At 42.5% G+C, this 18,515-nt stretch overlaps 1 protein-coding gene across 1 annotated transcript in view; it reads left to right on the forward strand.

The window, feature by feature from the left end:
- Window positions 1-5,300: 5,300 nt before the first annotated feature.
- Window positions 5,301-18,515, forward strand: part of bicd1a (bicaudal D homolog 1a) — a 58,370-nt gene continuing 45,155 nt past the window's right edge. Inside the window, exon 1 of the mRNA XM_062547096.1 lies at window positions 5,301-5,705. Coding sequence (XP_062403080.1) covers window positions 5,490-5,705 — 216 coding nt within the window. The 5' untranslated portion in view covers window positions 5,301-5,489. The remainder of the gene's footprint in view (window positions 5,706-18,515) is intronic.

Below are 18,515 nucleotides of genomic sequence, written 5' to 3' on the forward strand. Positions count from 1 at the left end.
CACAACAGAGGGCTACAGGTGCACAAGTCCGTTTTGCAGGTTTACAGATCCGTTCTACAGATACACGAATCCTATCCTGTGCATCACAGATCCTGGCCTCATCCCCTCGACACTTTTGCCCCATATACACTGCAATGTTTGGGGCAAAACACATTCGCACACCTGTGTTTCATAATCTGAGAACATTCACAACATTTGTGCATTTGTAAACCCAAACGTGAACTAATGCAACATAAGTTGTGCATCTGTGATATATTTTCTCATTCATAAAACTTGCACGGCTACAAGTCAATCCATACAAGTGCTTGAGTCTACATCTGCGAGTTTCCGTTGCTGTTTTCCGGGGACGAATACTTTTGCACCAATTATACCACCTAGCGATGTGCAAAACAGATTTGTACTTGTGCACACAGAGAACATCGAACATCGAAAACAAAACAAGGCGGCCGGATCTGGATCTGGATCGCGCCCACACATCCCTGCTCATAGGCTATAGCCTATAACCTCCGCTTGTTTCCTCATCAATATAAAGGACAAGGACGCACAATTTGTAGATTTTCTTTTCACAGAGTGAGAAAACATTTCGTAGTGATTATTTGCACCCGGGTGTAGCCTAAATAGTGGAATGGAGGCATTTTCTTATTTGCACCCAAACCTGTAGCCTAATGCGTGCAGAAACAGATGGGATGGCCTACCTAAATCTAACAAGTTAGGATGTGTAAAAACAATCTTTTTGATGGAAACGTGGTGCTAAATTCCCATAAACTTGTTCAGTGAACGGGTAAAACCGTCCGTTTGTAAGCAAAATCAAGAATTACGAGTTTGTTTACCGTCACCTAGCAACCAGAAGATGGACAAGATCTACAAATTGTGCGTCCTTGTCCTTTATATTGATGAGGAAACAAGCGGAGGTTATAGGCTATAGCCTATGAGCAGGGATGTGTGGGCGCGATCCAGATCCAGATCCGGCCGCCTTGTTTTGTTTTCGATGTTCGATGTTCTCTGTGTGCACAAGTACAAATCTGTTTTGCACATCGCTAGGTGGTATAATTGGTGCAAAAGTATTCGTCCCCGGAAAACAGCAACGGAAACTCGCAGATGTAGACTCGCACTTGTATGGATTGACTTGTAGCCGTGCAAGTTTTATGAATGAGAAAATATATCACAGATGCACAACTTATGTTGCATTAGTTCACGTTTGGGTTTACAAATGCACAAATGTTGTGAATGTTCTCAGATTATGAAACACAGGTGTGCGAATGTGTTTTGCCCCAAACATTGCAGTGTATATGGGGCAAAAGTGTCGAGGGGATGAGGCCAGGATCTGTGATGCACAGGATAGGATTCGTGTATCTGTAGAACGGATCTGTAAACCTGCAAAACGGACTTGTGCACCTGTAGCCCTCTGTTGTGTTAACAACGTATGAAAAAAATATGCACAACTTCAAATTTACGGTTTGCAAGTGCACGAATGTTGTGCATGTTCTCAGATTATGAAACACGGATGTGCGAATGTGTTTTGCCCCAATCGTTGCAGTGTAAGTGGGGCAAAAGTCTCGAGGGGATGAGGCCAGTAACTTGTGATGCACAGGTGAGAATTCGTGTATCTGTAAAACGGTTTTGTGAACTTGTAAAACGGATTCGTGAACCCGTAGCCCTATTTTGTGTTAACAAGGTATGAAAAAAATATGTACAACTTCAAATGTACGGTTACACATGTGTGACTTTAGTGTACGAATGCGAAATCTCCAGTTAAATGTGCTCGTGACTTTTGCACCAATTATACCCTCATAGAAAGCCTGCATGAGCTCTTTGATTGATGTGATCATGCTTGAAAATCAAAGTATGAGATGAGATGCGTGCTCTCACAACATGTTGTGAATGAGTGGGATCGCCAGTGTTTTGTGAAAATAGATCAAAATAGTGTCACCTGCCAAAAAAGGTTAGGAACCCCCGGTTTACTGTTAACCCTCACTCTCCTGATACCCCTATTTTCTATTTTCAGACTTATGATTATGAAATCTCATGATTTGACAGCTGAGCGGCAATAGTCCAGCCAAAGTTCATCACTGTGTACTGTATGTCCACGTCCAGTGCCCTGAGTTAACGTCCCTTTATCTAGGTCAAGACAGGATGCCCCAGCTAACGTTGAGGCCTGTGTTAAATGGCCATCACATGGCTCACATTCAGAGTCATTCAGCTGTTGTCTGAGAATAAACCAAATCATCCTCGTCGTTGACCAGACTGTGAGGGGTGGAGCTCCACTGTAATTTTTGTCAAAGCAAAGACGTTTTCGGGAAAGGGATGTCGGACCAGGTCCAGTCTGCATCCAGACGCCATCTAGGAAATCTCATCTCTTCCATGTCATTTCTCCTTTGAGTTACTCTCTTATATTAGTAAAATAGTCCTATGAGATCTTGTTACACTGTTCTGTCAGCACGCAGCCATCACTGATTGCGACTCCTGTTTGGTAAAATCATGTGACTTGAGTGTACTCTATGTAGCCTAAGTACACACTGCTTTCTTGTGCCACCACTGATTTGTTCTATTTATGGTAGCATGGTGGTGGCTCTTGAATGGGTAAAATCACATGACTTGAGTGCGCTGCTTGTTGCCTAATTGGTTGCCCCATGCAGTAGCCAATAACTCAGTCATTCTTGAGGAAGTAAGTGTATTAAGTGCTGTCTGCCGTTAAGCACTCTGACGATGGGGGAAATAGGAGGCACATGAGCTGGTTTGGCACGGAAGGGGCTTTGCTGAGCGCTCACGGGGCACACGTTTCCCGGTCATATTATGGTGAGTGTACATTTCCCGTCAGCGTCAGGTCATTGCCTTAGTCACATGATGATGCTACCTTAAGCAGCTTCTGATGAAAGTCATATGGATCATTACTGTACACAAAGCTACCACTAGGTGGCCATCAAAAAGGTTTGGAAATACTTGAAGCATCTTCTTTATGTACTGTAGGCTATTGCAGTTATTTTCATTCTCTTCTCCATTGACTCTATATATAATGATCTTTTCTATTCCTCATCCCTCCAGTTATGTGTTTTGTTTTTATAGGTTTTATATTTAGAGTGTGTACTTGTGCATATGGGGATCCACAGATTACAGTATGTTCCGACAAAAGAACGCCTGAGAAAAGCATTCCTATCAAAAGTGTTTTATTTTCTTTTTCAGAGACTGGGCTTTGAGGTAGCCTAGATGCATTTTAACAAAGGACAGGCAATGTCAAAGTGAAATATGAAACCTTTATAATACATTTTAATTGCATTCATGATGGGGAGAGGCAAAGTCTCACACCATCAGACAGTCACTTCATGCCAGTGCTAGGACATTAGTGCAGAGCTGCTGCAGTAGTGGAAGAAAGAGCCGTTGATCCTCCTGACAGGAGTTTATGATCTTGATTCAGATTATGCTGCATGATACAGAAGCTCCAACTGCAGGGTTTTTGATGACGAGTTTCAGATTTTGGACTCCGTACTTTCATTCTCTCGGATGGCACTGACTGCACTGACTGAACTGACTGGCGTGTGCTTCACCTAAAATTGCCTAAGTCAAGTCAAGTCAAATTTATTTATATAGCGTGTTTCATACACAGAGGTCATTCAATGTGCTTTACATCAACAAAAACAAAACAGTAAAGATGGTCAGACAGTAGTCAGGACGCAGCTAGGAAGATGGAGGGTGGGGAATACCCTCAATTTGTCCTATAGCCAAGGGGTCGGTCGATGTCAACTTAGACTTAAGTCTTTAACACTACCTGCTAACTTGAAGTTGTAGTTGAATAAAGATAGACTGCCACTATTCAAAAGCAGTTGACTTTAGTTCTGGCTTGGCAGTTCTACCAATTTCACTGTGCTTGGGAGAAGACCATATTTTTCCTTCCAGAATGTGGCTGCAATACTGCTGACTGGCAATAGGAGGCGTGTGAGAGCATTACTCTAGTCCTAGTGTCCTAGCATTGGCTCCCTGTTCATTTTAAAGTTTAGTTGAAGGCTCTTTAATGGACAGGCCCTTACTTATTTTACTGACCTGATCCATTTTCACCAATCCCTTAGGTGGGTCTCTCAGACCTCCTCCATGCGCCTTGATCACAACTCAAACAAAACAGTGACAGAGCTTTTGCTGTTGCAGCGCCATGTCTGTGGAACCAATTGCCTCTTAATAATGAAATGCTCCCTCCATCTTTTGCCTTTAATCCTAGGCTAAAACCTCACATTTTTTCTTCAGCCATCTTAGCTTCCTAACCTTCAATCAGTCTGTGTTGTTGTAGGTCTCATACTGTGCTTATATGAAGCCTACTAATATGTTTAGTACAGCAATTTGGTCTGGAAAGCTGTATTAAAAAATTGAAATGTATTGCTTCATAAATATTTTTACTTAGTTAGTTAGTTAGTTAGTTAGTTACTTACTTACTTACTTTGAGTCAAACTATTGATTTGTGTGTGAGGTTGATTCAGGTGTTTGCATGAACACTAAACAAGGGGATTGTGGAACATGTAGTTTTCTACAGTAGGCCTACAGGTTAAAGTTATCTGATATGACACTACACCTGCTTTTCTGTGCTTGTGAGTTATTTATTCAACCTACAGGTGGCAACGTTGAGCCGAGAATGGCACCACTGTTCCTCTCGCATATCTTAACCTCTAATAACCTGTCGATTATTTTCACCTTCTGATATCTGCTTGAGCAAAATTAAATTGTCCTTCTCCTAGCCTATATCCTATGCCATTTATCAAACGTAGTCTATGGAGTAGGCTACTTGGGGATGTTCACTTGTTCAGCTCTCTCTCCTAGTGGGACTGTCATGTAGCTTATTCTTGGTAGGCTATAACCAATTTGTTCAGCCTTTTTGGTGACTTCGATATGGTCGAGCTGCTTTCAAATGGTGACTAGTCTTTACGCGAATGTCCTGGGCATTTTAAATGATTTACAGTGATGATAGGCTACCAGATTAAAACGCCATGGTAGTTTTGGGGAAGCAGTGTTGCTTTAGGTGTTGAACATAATAGCAATCCAATTGAATATCAAATCATTTTGGCCTGGTTGTTGTTGAGCAATACTTAGGCGATGGAGATGCTACAGTGGCGACCTGACGTCACAGACCGAGGGCTGGACACAACTTCAGTCCGCTTTGCCTCTCGGTAACCGGGGAGATGGCGCGTGCCCTTCCTTGAGAAAGATTTAACGATATAGGCAATGGCTGGCGTGTGACACCGAAATGTGCAAGTCTGACTGGCGGTGCATACGTTTAATGCTCTGAGCGAAGTCTAGAGGCATCTGCAACCAGTTGACAATCCGCCAAAAATACCACCCAAAACGGAGCTGTATTTTTGGTGGTCTGCAGTAGCCTACCCGAGCTGATTCTGCACGATCACCGAGGAGGGGAGGGGGAGCACAGGGTTGGGCTTAGGACCGCGTCGCCTCTGCCTCTCCGTTTGTCCAGTACCGGGACGGTAAGGGGAAAGCCCGGGCACTCCTGGGCCATGGCAGCGGGAGGAGGATGCGGGGAATCGGTGGACCAGTACAGGGCCGAGGTGGAACGCCTCACTCGGGAGCTCGCCGAGGCGAACCGGGAGAAGATCCGAGCGGCAGAATGCGGTCTGGTTGTGCTGGAGGAGAACCAGACGCTGAAGCAGCAGTACGCGGACCTGGAGTCCGAGCAGGAGACGCTGAGGAGGGAGCTGGAGCAGTTGCAGGAGGTGAGTTGACTGCCTGAACACAGCCCGGGGTGATGGGATGGTGTCCGGGGTAACGCATCAGCATAGGAGGCTGGTGCGTCTCATGGCCAGTGTTTTGGTGTTGTCATATGGCATTGTGGTCTGGGCGACACACTCAGATGTCTGCATTCAGTTATAGGCAGTAGGCTATGTGTTTTGCTTTTTGAATTAGACAGAGATAGTGATGGGCTAAGTAATGTACAGTGGCCCTGATATTATGTAAACATGAAATGACAGTCTCTCTCTCTCTCTCTCTCTCTCTCTCTCTCTCACACACACACACACACACACACACACTCAGACACACACTATCTATCTCTCTTGCTATTTCTCTTTCTTTCTCTAACTATGTGTGTGTGTGTGTGTGTGTGTGTGTGTGTGTGTGTGTGTGTATATCTGCGTGCCTATACTGGAACGATGAAATTCACCTAAAGAGGGGAGAGTAAACTCCTTCTCTGTGAGCACTGTGTGGGGTTTACTCTGCGCTGATCCCACTCAGTCGCTCTGACTCGCTTGTGTGGCACCACTCCAGGGCTTGGTTTGGGTCGGGGACGTCTGTCTGTCTGGGCGCGCGGGCGTCTGGGGCACTGGGGGCACTGCCCTGTGTGCCCTGCTGAAGCACTGCCCCACTAATCTGAGGCAGCAGACAAATTTCGGTCACTCTGTTAGTGGGCCACTTGTCATCCTTGTCCAAATTACAGATCATTGTGGAAGCAGGCCATTTAAACTCTCCCCCATGTCTGTCACACATTCACACATGCACGTCGCGTACACACACACACACACACACACACACACACACACACACACACACACACACACACACACACTCACAGTTTTTGTGTGAAATATACAGAGCCACAAATTATCTAGTGCTCAGCTATAAAGGGGCTGTGAGATGTAAACTGGAAGTTAAACTGTGTGTTTAGTGTGTGTGTGTGTGTGTGTTTGTGTGTGTGTGTGTATGCGTATGCATGTGCGTGTGTGTGTGTGTGTGTGTGTGCGTGCGCGCATATATATGGTGTGTGACTGTATTCATGTGAGAGTGTATAGTATAGGAAGGGATCTGAGTCCGGTATTGATTCTGATTTCACATTAAGCACTTTCATGAAGAAGCGCGGTCTGTGCTGGGCAGAAGCCAGGTAGTTGGAGACCAGGATACTTCTGTCCCCTGCGCTTGCCTCTTTAGCATCAGCTGGGGCGTGGGGCCACTGCGCTCCTCCCTGCTGGTCATGATTACAGTTAAAAGCCCACATGTGGCTACTCGTGTCTTTTTCAAACCAAATGTAGTTTTGCTTTGCGTACATTGAGGGACCACTCACTGGAGTAAAAGACTAAAGATCTGCCAATCTTTTTTTACCATCTATTACATTTCTTGGTGTTTAAAGCCCCCAATGTTGTCTTCAAGGCAGCGCTGCCTGGAAGGCGTTAGGGTTAGGCATTGGTTAAGGTTAGGGTTAGGGTTTGAGTTTGAGTTTGAGTTTTAGTTTGAGTTTTAGTTTGAGTTTGAGTCTTCTCAGCAGCCATTGTGAAGATATTCACTTCCCCCCGTCTCGTTTTCTCTCCTATACCATTCCGCCTCTCCATTTATCATTCTCTTTTTCTCTTTTCACTTTTTCTTTCTCTTTTGTTTCCATTTCTGTCTTGCTTTCTTTCTCTCTCTATTCTCTATTTCACCAAGAACAGCTGCTCCCTTCTCCCTTATTCAGCCTACATCCGTGTTAGATGTCCTTGTCTTGCCTTTTCATTGCCTTAAGGCCCGAGTCGATACTGCACTTAGGCTGAAAGAGCCGTATTGATCAGCGGGTTCATGTGCTCATGAGTGGCCCTTGGGTATGAGGGATCATGTGTAAGAGATTCCTCTCCCCGGTGCCGGTGTGCAGTGGGACCGCTGTGGCCCAGCTGTGGCCCAGCTCTGGTAGCAGGGAGGCCCCAGAGGCAGAGGCCATTTTGGGGCGTGTGTGGGCTCCTCTGCCCTGTCATCAGCTGCTGGACGCAACCTCGTGTGGAAACAGCTGAGGCAAACACTCATAAATATTCTTGCACTGGCAGACAGCTGTAGAAAAGGCCCTGAACTCAGTCTCAGCCTGTTAGCTAGAGGATGGGTTTGAACCATCAAAGCAGAAGACAGACAGGGGCACAGTTTTGACACAACCTGTTTCTGAATTGCAGAGCAACATTTGGATACTTGTTTACCAATGAAGATGTTGGGAAACAGATTCTCCAAGTTTGATATTAGCTGAATTGATGTTGATGAGCTGAGTTTTATTGATATTTGTATGTATTTTACCTGTTTTTGCTATGCATTTATACACTTTCTTAATGATATGGACCCTCTTGGTGTCTGAAGTAAATATTTGCTCGATGGAGAAACTGCCATTGTGTTGACTGTGTTTGGACTGGTCTAAGCCCTTTCACTTCTTCCGTCTGGCTTCTTCAGTAGACATTAAGTCATGCAGCTCTAAATGCTGGTCGGCACACATCCACACCTCTGTTGGCATGTTTATTGCTATTCGCTCATCCATGGCTAAGTGTGTGTGTGTGTGTGTGTGTGTGTGTGTGTGTGATGTACACCAGCAGTTATGATGTGGTCATGATGGGAGAACATGCACAGACTGCAGGCTGAGCAGTGCAGGCTATTATATATATATATAGATAGATAGATATATGCATGCACACACAGGGCTATTTTTAGACCCATGTTCATCTGACAGTGCTCCCTGTTACCATGCAGCCCACAGTCAACTGATCTTGCCCGTGGAGATGCCGTGGGTTGTGTATGTTTGTGAGTGTGTGTGTGTGTGTGTGTGTGTGTGTGGGTGGGTGAATGTGGGTGTGTGTGGGTGCCTGAGTGGGTGTCTGTGTCTGTGTCTCTGTGTCTGAGTGTACTTGATGTGTGATGTGTGTGTGTGTGTGTGTGTGTGTGTGTGTGTGTGTGTGTCCATGACTCCGGACCCTCCGCATTATGTGCTCCAAGGTGTTTGTTCAGGTCATGTCTTGGCAGCATTCCTCTGTTTACAGCACAATAAAGGGCACCTATCGTCTGGTCACTGCACTCTTATAAAACCTTTATAAGGGCTGCCTGCCACGGAGAGCAGCTGTGGAGTGGGACGAGCGACCACCTCCCAGGAGCCCAGGGGCTGCAGTGCTGTCATGCCCACACCGAGAGCTGCCCAGCTGGCTCCAGTTCCCGCCGGGACTCTCCCAGATCGCAGTGTCCACTGGAACACACTGGACCCTCATCTGGATTAAGTCTGAGCTGGGGTGGGTTCAGAGCTAGCTGAATGTTGGCTGTGGCTGGACCACAAATGCGGATCGAATCGTAACCCCCCTAGATGGGTCGGCCAGACTGGTCAGACCAGATGAGTCCTGACCAAAATGAATTCGAAAACATGGCTGTGTCCATGTCTGACTGCGTTGTGTTTGAGCGACTGTGCGATTCAGCCCTCCACCTGCCTGGACTTGAAGACATGACCTGGATCATCCAACAGGATCACTCAATGTACTTACCTGAGTGGCTATTGTGCCATCCGGCTACTGTCACACCCACCCTCCTAAAACCATCCAGGACACTGCACCAATGTAGCCAGTGTTGCGTTATACCAACCATACACTTCATCCCCATAACTGACTCTTATGCCATAGCCTGCAGCACTTGAGAGTGCACGTGCAAGGTAGCTAATACCTATAGACCCTTTCAACAAGTAAAACAAAAACAAAACGCTTGAGCGTTCTATTTTGCTCCCAAACTACTTCTTCTTTTAAGATGGCATACGGAATGTTAAAATGGCAACCTTGTGGGAACAACAGCTATGACACTGATAATGATGGAACTCTCTTGAAATGGTCTGTAGGTGATAGCGTCTCTTACTAGCATGTCTCTTAAGGCACTCATCATACTCACGGCTCAGCTATCGTACCGGCTGGGTACGGTACATATTTAGCACCTGGCCCTGGAAAGAGACAGTGCTTGAGAAGAGCCAGGCCCATGTACTGTACCAGGTGTCCAGGCTGGACTGAGAGAATCCCCACTGAGCTGCAGGATGTCTGTTGCTCGCCAGCAGTCAGGGAAAGACAATAATAGAAGTCTGATATTTAGGCTACCTGTGGTTTTAAATGCACCCCTTGTTGGGTGGATGTTTGATAGCTGGATAGACCTTTTGCTTGCATTTACACTTTTATTGATTTATATAGAGCTCTGTCTTCTTTATCCGTTTTGTGTGATTCTCCGGTTTTCATCGGTGGGTTTTGTGCATCACTGACTGAGTGAAGGCACACAGAGCCCTCTTTGTTTTTCTGCCCTTAATATCACAGAAATGCCCCATAGCTGTAGGTCTAGAGAAATATAGTGAGTCTCATGGCATATTAAATCCAAGCAGCCATGACTTGAGAACACAGTCGCTTGGTTTTCATTTTACAGTTGGCCTTGCTATGGAGCCTGAGAAGAATGTGTTGTCGTCGTTGTTGTTGTGGGGGATTTTATGGCAGTGTTCTAATTTTTATTTCAAATCACGTTTATTTGTTATTGTCACTGTTGTTATTGTCAGCCAGGAGAAGGGGACACCTCAGGACAAGAGAGGAAGTGCCCTCCCAACCACATATGTGGTTTACGCATTCTATCGAGGGCTGAGAGCCAAAGGGGCGTAAGTGACATTTCACCAACTTTACAGGAGAGCCAAAACAAATCTAACTGCTCACAGTTAAAGACCAGTTAAAGATCAAGCTCATCAAGAGCTTTCAGGTGATATGTATAACTCAATTTTGACCAAAATGTCACTTACGCCCCTTTGGTTCTCAGCCCTCGCTATACACTGTTTAGTTTTTGAATGACAGAATTACAAGGTCAGTCCAAGAGAAGGAGAGGATGTGTGTGATGGCGGGTGGGGGGGGGGTTGTTATGGCGATTGCGTGGTGGGCGAGCAGAGCTATTTATTTCGGTGTTCACTGGACCAGCCTGCCGCTTGTTTTAAATTCAAGCTGGTGATCAAAGGGGAGCCTTGATGTTGAGCATCTGAATAGAGTCTGATTCATGTTCTATTTAGAGGACTATTTAGAGTGCTATTATAGAATTAGTATAGATATTAATATGTGCTATTTAATATCATGGATCAATGCCCCAGGTGGTAGGAGTAGGGGGCAATAGACCTTATCAAAGCATGTTCTACATGGTGAAATACATAGGAATGAATGGTATGTTGATTATGTGTATGAGTGGGAAGTGGGTGTATGAATGCTGGTTGCACTTGTCTAGTTTGTTTGTTGTGTGGAAGTGTATGTTGTCCTGTGTTTGTCTTTGTTCTCCAGTTAGGTTTGCTATGTTGGACAAGAACTTGGCCAAGTTAACCCTTCTTATCACTTCTTTGATAAAACCAAATGTTAGATAAAAGTTTTATTCAAACAAACCCAAACAAATTCACTATAACAACTTGGAATGTCAACGGAGTTAAGCAGAGGGTTAAACAACAAAAAGTCCTGCATCATCTAAAAAAACTCTCCTCAGACATTGTTTTTCTACAAGAGCTTCATCTTAAACCAGGAGAAATTAAACATCTCAGAAAGCAATGGGTAGGAGAGGCATATGAATCCAGTTTTACATCTAAAAGTAGAGGAGTGGGCATTCTTATAAGTAAATATTTACCATTTGGTTTAATTTCAAAGCAGTCGGATCCTGAGGGCAGATTTCTAATTATTAACTGTGACATTTTCGGAGAAAGGTACACATTGATAAACATATATTCCCCTCCATTATCCAACATGAAATTCCTTACAAACATTCAAAACATAATAGATAATATTACAACAGGAATAATCATATTCGCTGGAGACTTAAATCATGTCTTCACAGCACAGGATACATCTAACATGAAAAGAAAGTTCAATACACCTAGAGAACTTCAGGAGTTTATTGTATTAAATGAGTTAACCGATGTATGGAGACTAATGTATCCAAAAAATAAAGATTATACATATTACTCCCACGCACAAAATAGTTATAGCCGGCTAGATTATATTTTAATATCAAATAAAGGTATAGATGATATAATAGCAACAAAAATACAGGATAGAGTAATATCAGACCATGCTGCAGTGACCTGTACTATGTGCCCACCAAAAAATAAAATAATACAAAGGATATGGAGAATGAATAGAAGATATTTAAAGGATGAGGAATTTATTAAATACTTAACAAACCACATTACAGAATTCTTAAAAATAAATTTTGAAAATTCTGATGTAGATAAGCCACCTGTTCAGATAATATGGGACACCTTTAAAGTATATATCAGGGGGATTATTATTTCATATTCCTCTAGGAAAAAAACAGAGTTAGATAAAGGTATGAAAGAGCTGGAGAAAACTATAACTCAGACAGAACAATTACATAAGAAAACCTGTGCAAAAAAAGATTTTGAATATTTAGAGAAGTTAAAACTAGAGTATGATCAACTCCTACTGGAAAAAGCTAATAACTTGAGATACAATTCCAATAAATTGAGATACATATCTTCAAACAAAACAGGTAAGCAACTATCTTCATTAGTGAAAAGAATGATTAGAAGGGATAACATTGTACTTCAGGATCCTATAACAAATGCTACTCTCAGTGATAATAATGTTATCAATCAACAGTTTGCTTGCTTTTATAAAACATTATATACTTCTGAATTATCATGTGAGAATAAAGAACAGAATGTATATTTGAAGTCAGTGAACATTAAACAGCTATCCGGGGAACAAAAAATGGCATTAAGAAAGGACATTTTAGGACCTGAAATAAAAGAAGCAATTGATGGTTTCCCTAAAGGTAAAGCACCGGGAATGGATGGATTGCCAATTGAATTTTATTCAATTTTCTGGCCTTATATAAGTTTAATTTTTATTGAAGTCATACAAGACGCCATTGCATATGGGAAGCTGCCACAAACAATGTATCAAACTATTATAAATGTAATACCAAAATCAGGCAAGGAATGTAAAGCTCCATCAGATTTCAGACCTATAAGTTTGATAAACTGTGATAATAAAATTATTACGAAGATCTTAAACAACAGAATGGCTAAAGTGCTCCCATCTATTATCCATTATAACCAAGCAGGATTTATACAAGGTAGGAATTTAAAAACAAATGTTAGAACATGTATTTCAATAACACAATTTGCTAAAAAAGAAAAAATAGATCTAACATTAATGGCTATAGATGCCGAAAAGGCATTTGATCGCCTTGAATGGAGTTATCTATATGAGGTGTTAAATGCATACGACTTTCCACATGAAATAATACAACTGATTCAAGCGATATATAAGGCACCAACAGCAAATGTTTACTGCAATGGGATCCTATCGGAGGCCATCCACATAACAAGAGGAACGAGACAGGGATGTCCGCTATCACCAACACTCTTCGCCCTAGCCATTGAACCTTTGGCTCAGAAGATCCGACAGACAGAAGAGGTAACTGGCATATGTATAGGTGGAGAGTGCTACAAGCTAAACCTGTATGCAGATGACCTTATGCTATATCTAACTAATGTTGAAAAATCAATCCCGCATGTGCTGAGTCTTCTGGAGCAATTTTCTAAAGTCTCTGGTTACAAAATGAATATGGGGAAAACGGAACTTTTATCAATATTAGAGCCTTCACAAGAGTCTTTTACTCAGTTTAAATGGCAAAAAAGAAGGATTAAGTACCTAGGATGTTATATAAGTCCTGATAAAACAGTACTATATAAGGATAACTATGTTACTCTGATTAAAGATCTTAAAGTTAGTTTGGATAAGTGGGCAAATTTGCCAATAAATCTGATTGGAAGAATAAACTTGATTAAAATGGTATGGCTGCCCAAATTTCTGTTTATCTTCCAAACAGTATCAGTGATACCACCAAAAGACTTTTTTAAGAAGGTTAACAGGCTGTTTAGTTCATTTATTTGGTCTAATAAAGCCCACCGATTAAGTTGGAAACTTCTCCAAAATTCGAGAGGTGAAGGAGGCCTGAATTTCCCAAATATTGAACTGTATTACTATGCAGCTCAAGCCTTCTACATTGACTCTGTAATTAATAGATCAGAAGTAGAGCCTTGGATAAAAATAGAAGATTACCAACTCAGGCCAGATAATTTATTTTTAGCTTTGTTTTCAAAACGTAAAATCAGAAGCTCTAATTTTGTAATTAACAGCACACTGGGGGCATGGAAAAAGATTAAAAACATCATAGGAGTGCATATTAGTCTACCCAGGAATACACACCTGTGGAACAATCCATCCATCACTATTCAAAGTGAAAAACTGGAATGGCAATCATGGATTCAGGGAGGTATATGTATGGTTTCAGATATTATATTCCAAAACAAGATCCTGACTTTTGAACAGCTCAGAAATGAATTTAACTTAACATATAATGAAACATTTAGATATTTACAACTGAAAAACTGGCTATTACAGAATGTTGAGCTTAATTATAAGGCTGAATTAATAACAGTAGAGAAGATTTTTATGAATACTGGAGTGAAAAAGAAACTAATTGGTAATGTTTATAAATGTTTGATTGAGGCACAGGTGGGTAGCTACTCATTAAATAAAATATATGAAGCTTGGAATAAAGACCTTAATATCACAGATACCCATATAAAATGGAAGGAAAGCCTAAACCTAACCAATAAGGTCACCACCAACGAAAACCTACGGCTTATCCAATTTAAACTTATGACAAGAACTTACTACACAAAATCTAAAATACATAAGTTTGACCCATCCTCTTCTGCTCTGTGTGTAAAATGTGGTTCTCATGAGGAAACTCTTATACATGCTTTCTGGGATTGTGAAAAAATTAAACTGGGTTGGCTGGAAATTCAAAAGTTTTTGAACGACACCTGCAAAATTGAGTCGAAGTTAACATCAGCACAGTGTATTTTGCAGAGAACAGAGAATCTGAAGTATCCCATAGGATGGCAGATTCTATTTTCCTCCTTGGTATATAAAAAAATCATTTTAAAATGTTGGAAAGATATACAGGCCCCTTCCATGCAGACATGGAAGGGATTGATGAAATATTATTTAAATATAGAAAAAGCAATTTGTGAGGACAGAAATAAAAAAGAACAATTTAATAGGGTATGGCAGGACATATATGACTCTTTATAATCAAATGTTGGACAAGTATTTAGACCACATGGGAGAACCTTATGGAGAACAATGTGTGAGTGTAGTGATGTTAGTGTGAACAGATGTTTGTCAGACTGTGTATGTGTGTCTGTGTGTATGTTGGTGTGTATGTGAAGGTGTGCCATATGTGGAAGGGCAGCCAAGGTGTGAGTAGGGAGTATGTATGGAGGGTGTATGGTGTGAGGGTGTTTTATGTATGGGTGAATGTGTGTGAGTATGAATAATGGTGAGTGCGTGTTCTACAGTAGGTATGTATGGGTGAATGTGTGTGAGTATGAATGATTGTGGGGAATAACTGTGAGTAACAGAATGTGACTACCTAGTAGGACTGTATATTGATATGTCTAACAAGATAATATGTCTGTACTGGTATAAGCAATTTCTGTTACACTTATAAAATCAAATAAATATAATTATAAAAAAAAAAAAAAAGAGTCTGATTCATGTTAGCCTCCTGGCGCGCGGTGTTATCAGCATGGATACCCCCCCCCCCCCACACACACACACACACACGCAAACACACACAGACAAACACACACACACACACACACACACACACACACACACACACACACACTCGCCCTCCTCACTCCCCTCACCCCACAGTCTCTGCCTGGCCACCTGTGTCCTCCACAGTGGTCCCCTACTGTAGTAGCTGCCTTTGGTTCAGCTTTATGTTTGTTTATGCATGTTTGGTTTGATCCTATCACTCTCATTCCCATTCTCATTCCCATTCACCCTACAGCAGCAGTATTCTGCCCAATTCTACCCAAAAGGGTGTCTTGCTCTGGTAGCCTTAGCTGATGCTCTCTGTAAAGTGTGGCCCATATTGCATGTGAGTTGGCTCAGTGTCTCCTTGACCTCTAATGGCTTTTCTTGATTTATTCTAGTCAGATTGGTGTGTGTGTGTGTGTGTGTGTGTGTGTGTGTGTGTGTGTGTGTGTGTGTGTGTGTGTGTGTGTGTGTGTGTGTGTGTGTGTGTGTGTGTGTGTGTGTGTGTGTGTGTGTGTGTGTGTGAGTGTGCGTGTGGGTGTGTGCGTGTGGGTGTGTGAGTGTGCATGTGGGTGTGTGCGTGCGTGTGTGTTTGTGAGTGTGCGCGCGTGTGAACGTGTGTGACCGCACGCTTGCGTGTGTTTGTGTGCCATGCATGAGTCCACTGTACGCTCATTACTGTAATGTATGCTTTGTCTGTCTATGGTCGTGCCTTGTGCATCTGTGCATGTGTTTTGTTTTGTCTGTTTGTACAGTTACGCTTCTGTGCAAATCACTCATCGGTGATTCAGTATGTGTTTGAAAAGTAACATATCACATCATCTATATGTTTGAGTTGTATATGGTATCAACCCTACGTTTGCCACATGTTGTTATAAATATCTAAGACTTTGACGTGTCTGGAGGAAGCTAGAAATAGTGATAAATATTTACCGTCAGCCTATAAATAATAGCCAGCATTCTCCAAGAAGTATGCTACCCCAGAGTGTTGAGGTTAGATTGCCTTTCCTTGCAAAAAAAGTCAGAGATGGTTAGATTTAGTCAGAGATAGTTTTATGGATTTTTAAGGATTGGCATGTTATTTTTTATGTCTGTGTCTGTATGTGTGTCGGTGTGTGTGTGTGTGTGTGTGTGTGTGTGTGTGTGTCTGTGTGTATGTCTGTGTCTGTGTGTGTGTCAGAAAGGGCTGGGACATGGCCTGCTGTAAATATAGGTTTTCTATTTACGTACATTTATGAAGCGTGTTGTGAAGCATGAAGCGTGTTCCTATGCGATACCATTCAGATGGTCCGCTGGGATCCCGGAGCTGAACGTGCATCTTGGTGCTGCCTCCTTCAGCATGAATTATGGATCTTTCAGCACTTGCTCAAAGTCATTCAACTGCACTGAAGGACATAAACTCATATGGACAGGAGAGAGAGAGAGAGAGAGAGAGAGAGTGAGAGTGAGAGTGAGAGAGAGAGAGAGAGAGACAGAGAGAGAGAGAGAGAGAGTGAGAGATGCGGAGAGGGAAGTGAAGGTGTCCTTTAGAACATTTACAGTATCCATCTGTGATTACGTCAGCGTTTGCTGGCAAGTTAACCTTACACCTCAGCATGAGATATGCGACTCCGTACACACAAGCTGTTGAACACACATCCAACTTTAGCCCCTGTCACATGAATTCACTGAAGTGTGTGGCGTGCCAACATGAAGGAAATTACCCTTTGTATATCATAGATGAAGCAGTTCTCTGAGATGAGCCTACAGGGGATTGGATAGAGTCATGTCATGCATAACAAGTCCATTGCCCTTTCGTTTTCATAAGATAAATAGGTTAATAGGTTCAGGTCACACACATCTTCTTTAACTGTTTCAGTGGGTCACAGACTGAACAGAGATGTTTCATGCCCTCAAGCCACATTTGTAGTAGCCTACACTGCAAACGTTTTCTGAAGTGAGAGCTACAGATAATTTCATATGTGCAGTACACTGCAAAAGTAAGCTTTTCTGGGGTCAGGGCTGTTCCATTGTTTAAAATGAACAGATCAAGGATAATAATGTGATTTAATATTTCAGCTGTGTATGTATAGGTATACAGTATATATTGTAATGCTAAAGTGACATGACACCAAAGTAACTTTTGGATGAATCCAGCCTTGGTCATGAAGCAGATTCGGTAGGAGAGGCAGGGAGTGTTGGAGTGACCTCATCCACTCCTGGAGCTGCTGACTTGGCTTTGTCTGGGAAGATGTGTGTGTGTGTGTGTGTGTGTGTGTGTGTGTGTGTGTGTGTGTGTGTGTGTGTGTGTGTGTGTGTGTGTGTGTGTGTGTGTGTGTGTGTGTGTGTGTGTGTGTGTGTGTGTGTGTGTTTGTGTTTGTGAGAGAGAGAGAGAGAGAAAGAAAGAGAGAGAGACAGAGACAGAGAGACACAGATACAGAGAGAGAGATTGTGTGTTTCTGTCTCCTGCACGTTTGGAATGTTGACAAAAAGACTAGTGAGAAGTGTGTGTGTGTGTGTGTGTGTGTACGTGCAGACGCATGGATTAGTAGCACGGACAAAGATGTTTGCCCTGAGGCCTCAGCCTCTGTGTCCATGACAACTGAAGCTGCAAATGTGCTGTTCTGGCCAGTGCAGCAGGTGAACGCTTCAGTCTTCTGCACCTCCTTGTTTTTTTCTGTATCCTCCACTCCTCTCTTCCCACTCCTCCCTCTCTCTCTGTAGTTTCTCTACTGCAGTCTTTTGCTCTGCTCTTGCTCCTTTTGTTCCCCTCTCTGGCAGAGATTATGTTTTGATCAAAGACTGGACCTGTCCTGTACACTGACTAGACTGAAAATCACAGACTGAAAAACACATACTAAAGGGCCGTTCAAACCAAGAACGATAACTATATCGATATATATATACATAGATAGATAGATAGATAGATAGATATACTTTATTCATCCCCAAGGGGTTCAACGTTCAACATATACATACACATACAGAAAATTATTTAAAATGTTATTCCTTTCTCTCTGCCCAGGAGGGAGTCATTATAAAATGCAGTATCTGTAAACAAATTATGCTCTCGTTAATATGAATTATGACGTTACGACACATAAACTATAATCATAGCGACATTAAGAACAATGTCGTTGGGGATCACTTTCAGACCGA

This window comes from Sardina pilchardus, chromosome 10 (genome assembly GCF_963854185.1).
Source record: "Sardina pilchardus chromosome 10, fSarPil1.1, whole genome shotgun sequence".
Taxonomy (NCBI): Eukaryota; Metazoa; Chordata; class Actinopteri; order Clupeiformes; family Clupeidae; genus Sardina; species Sardina pilchardus.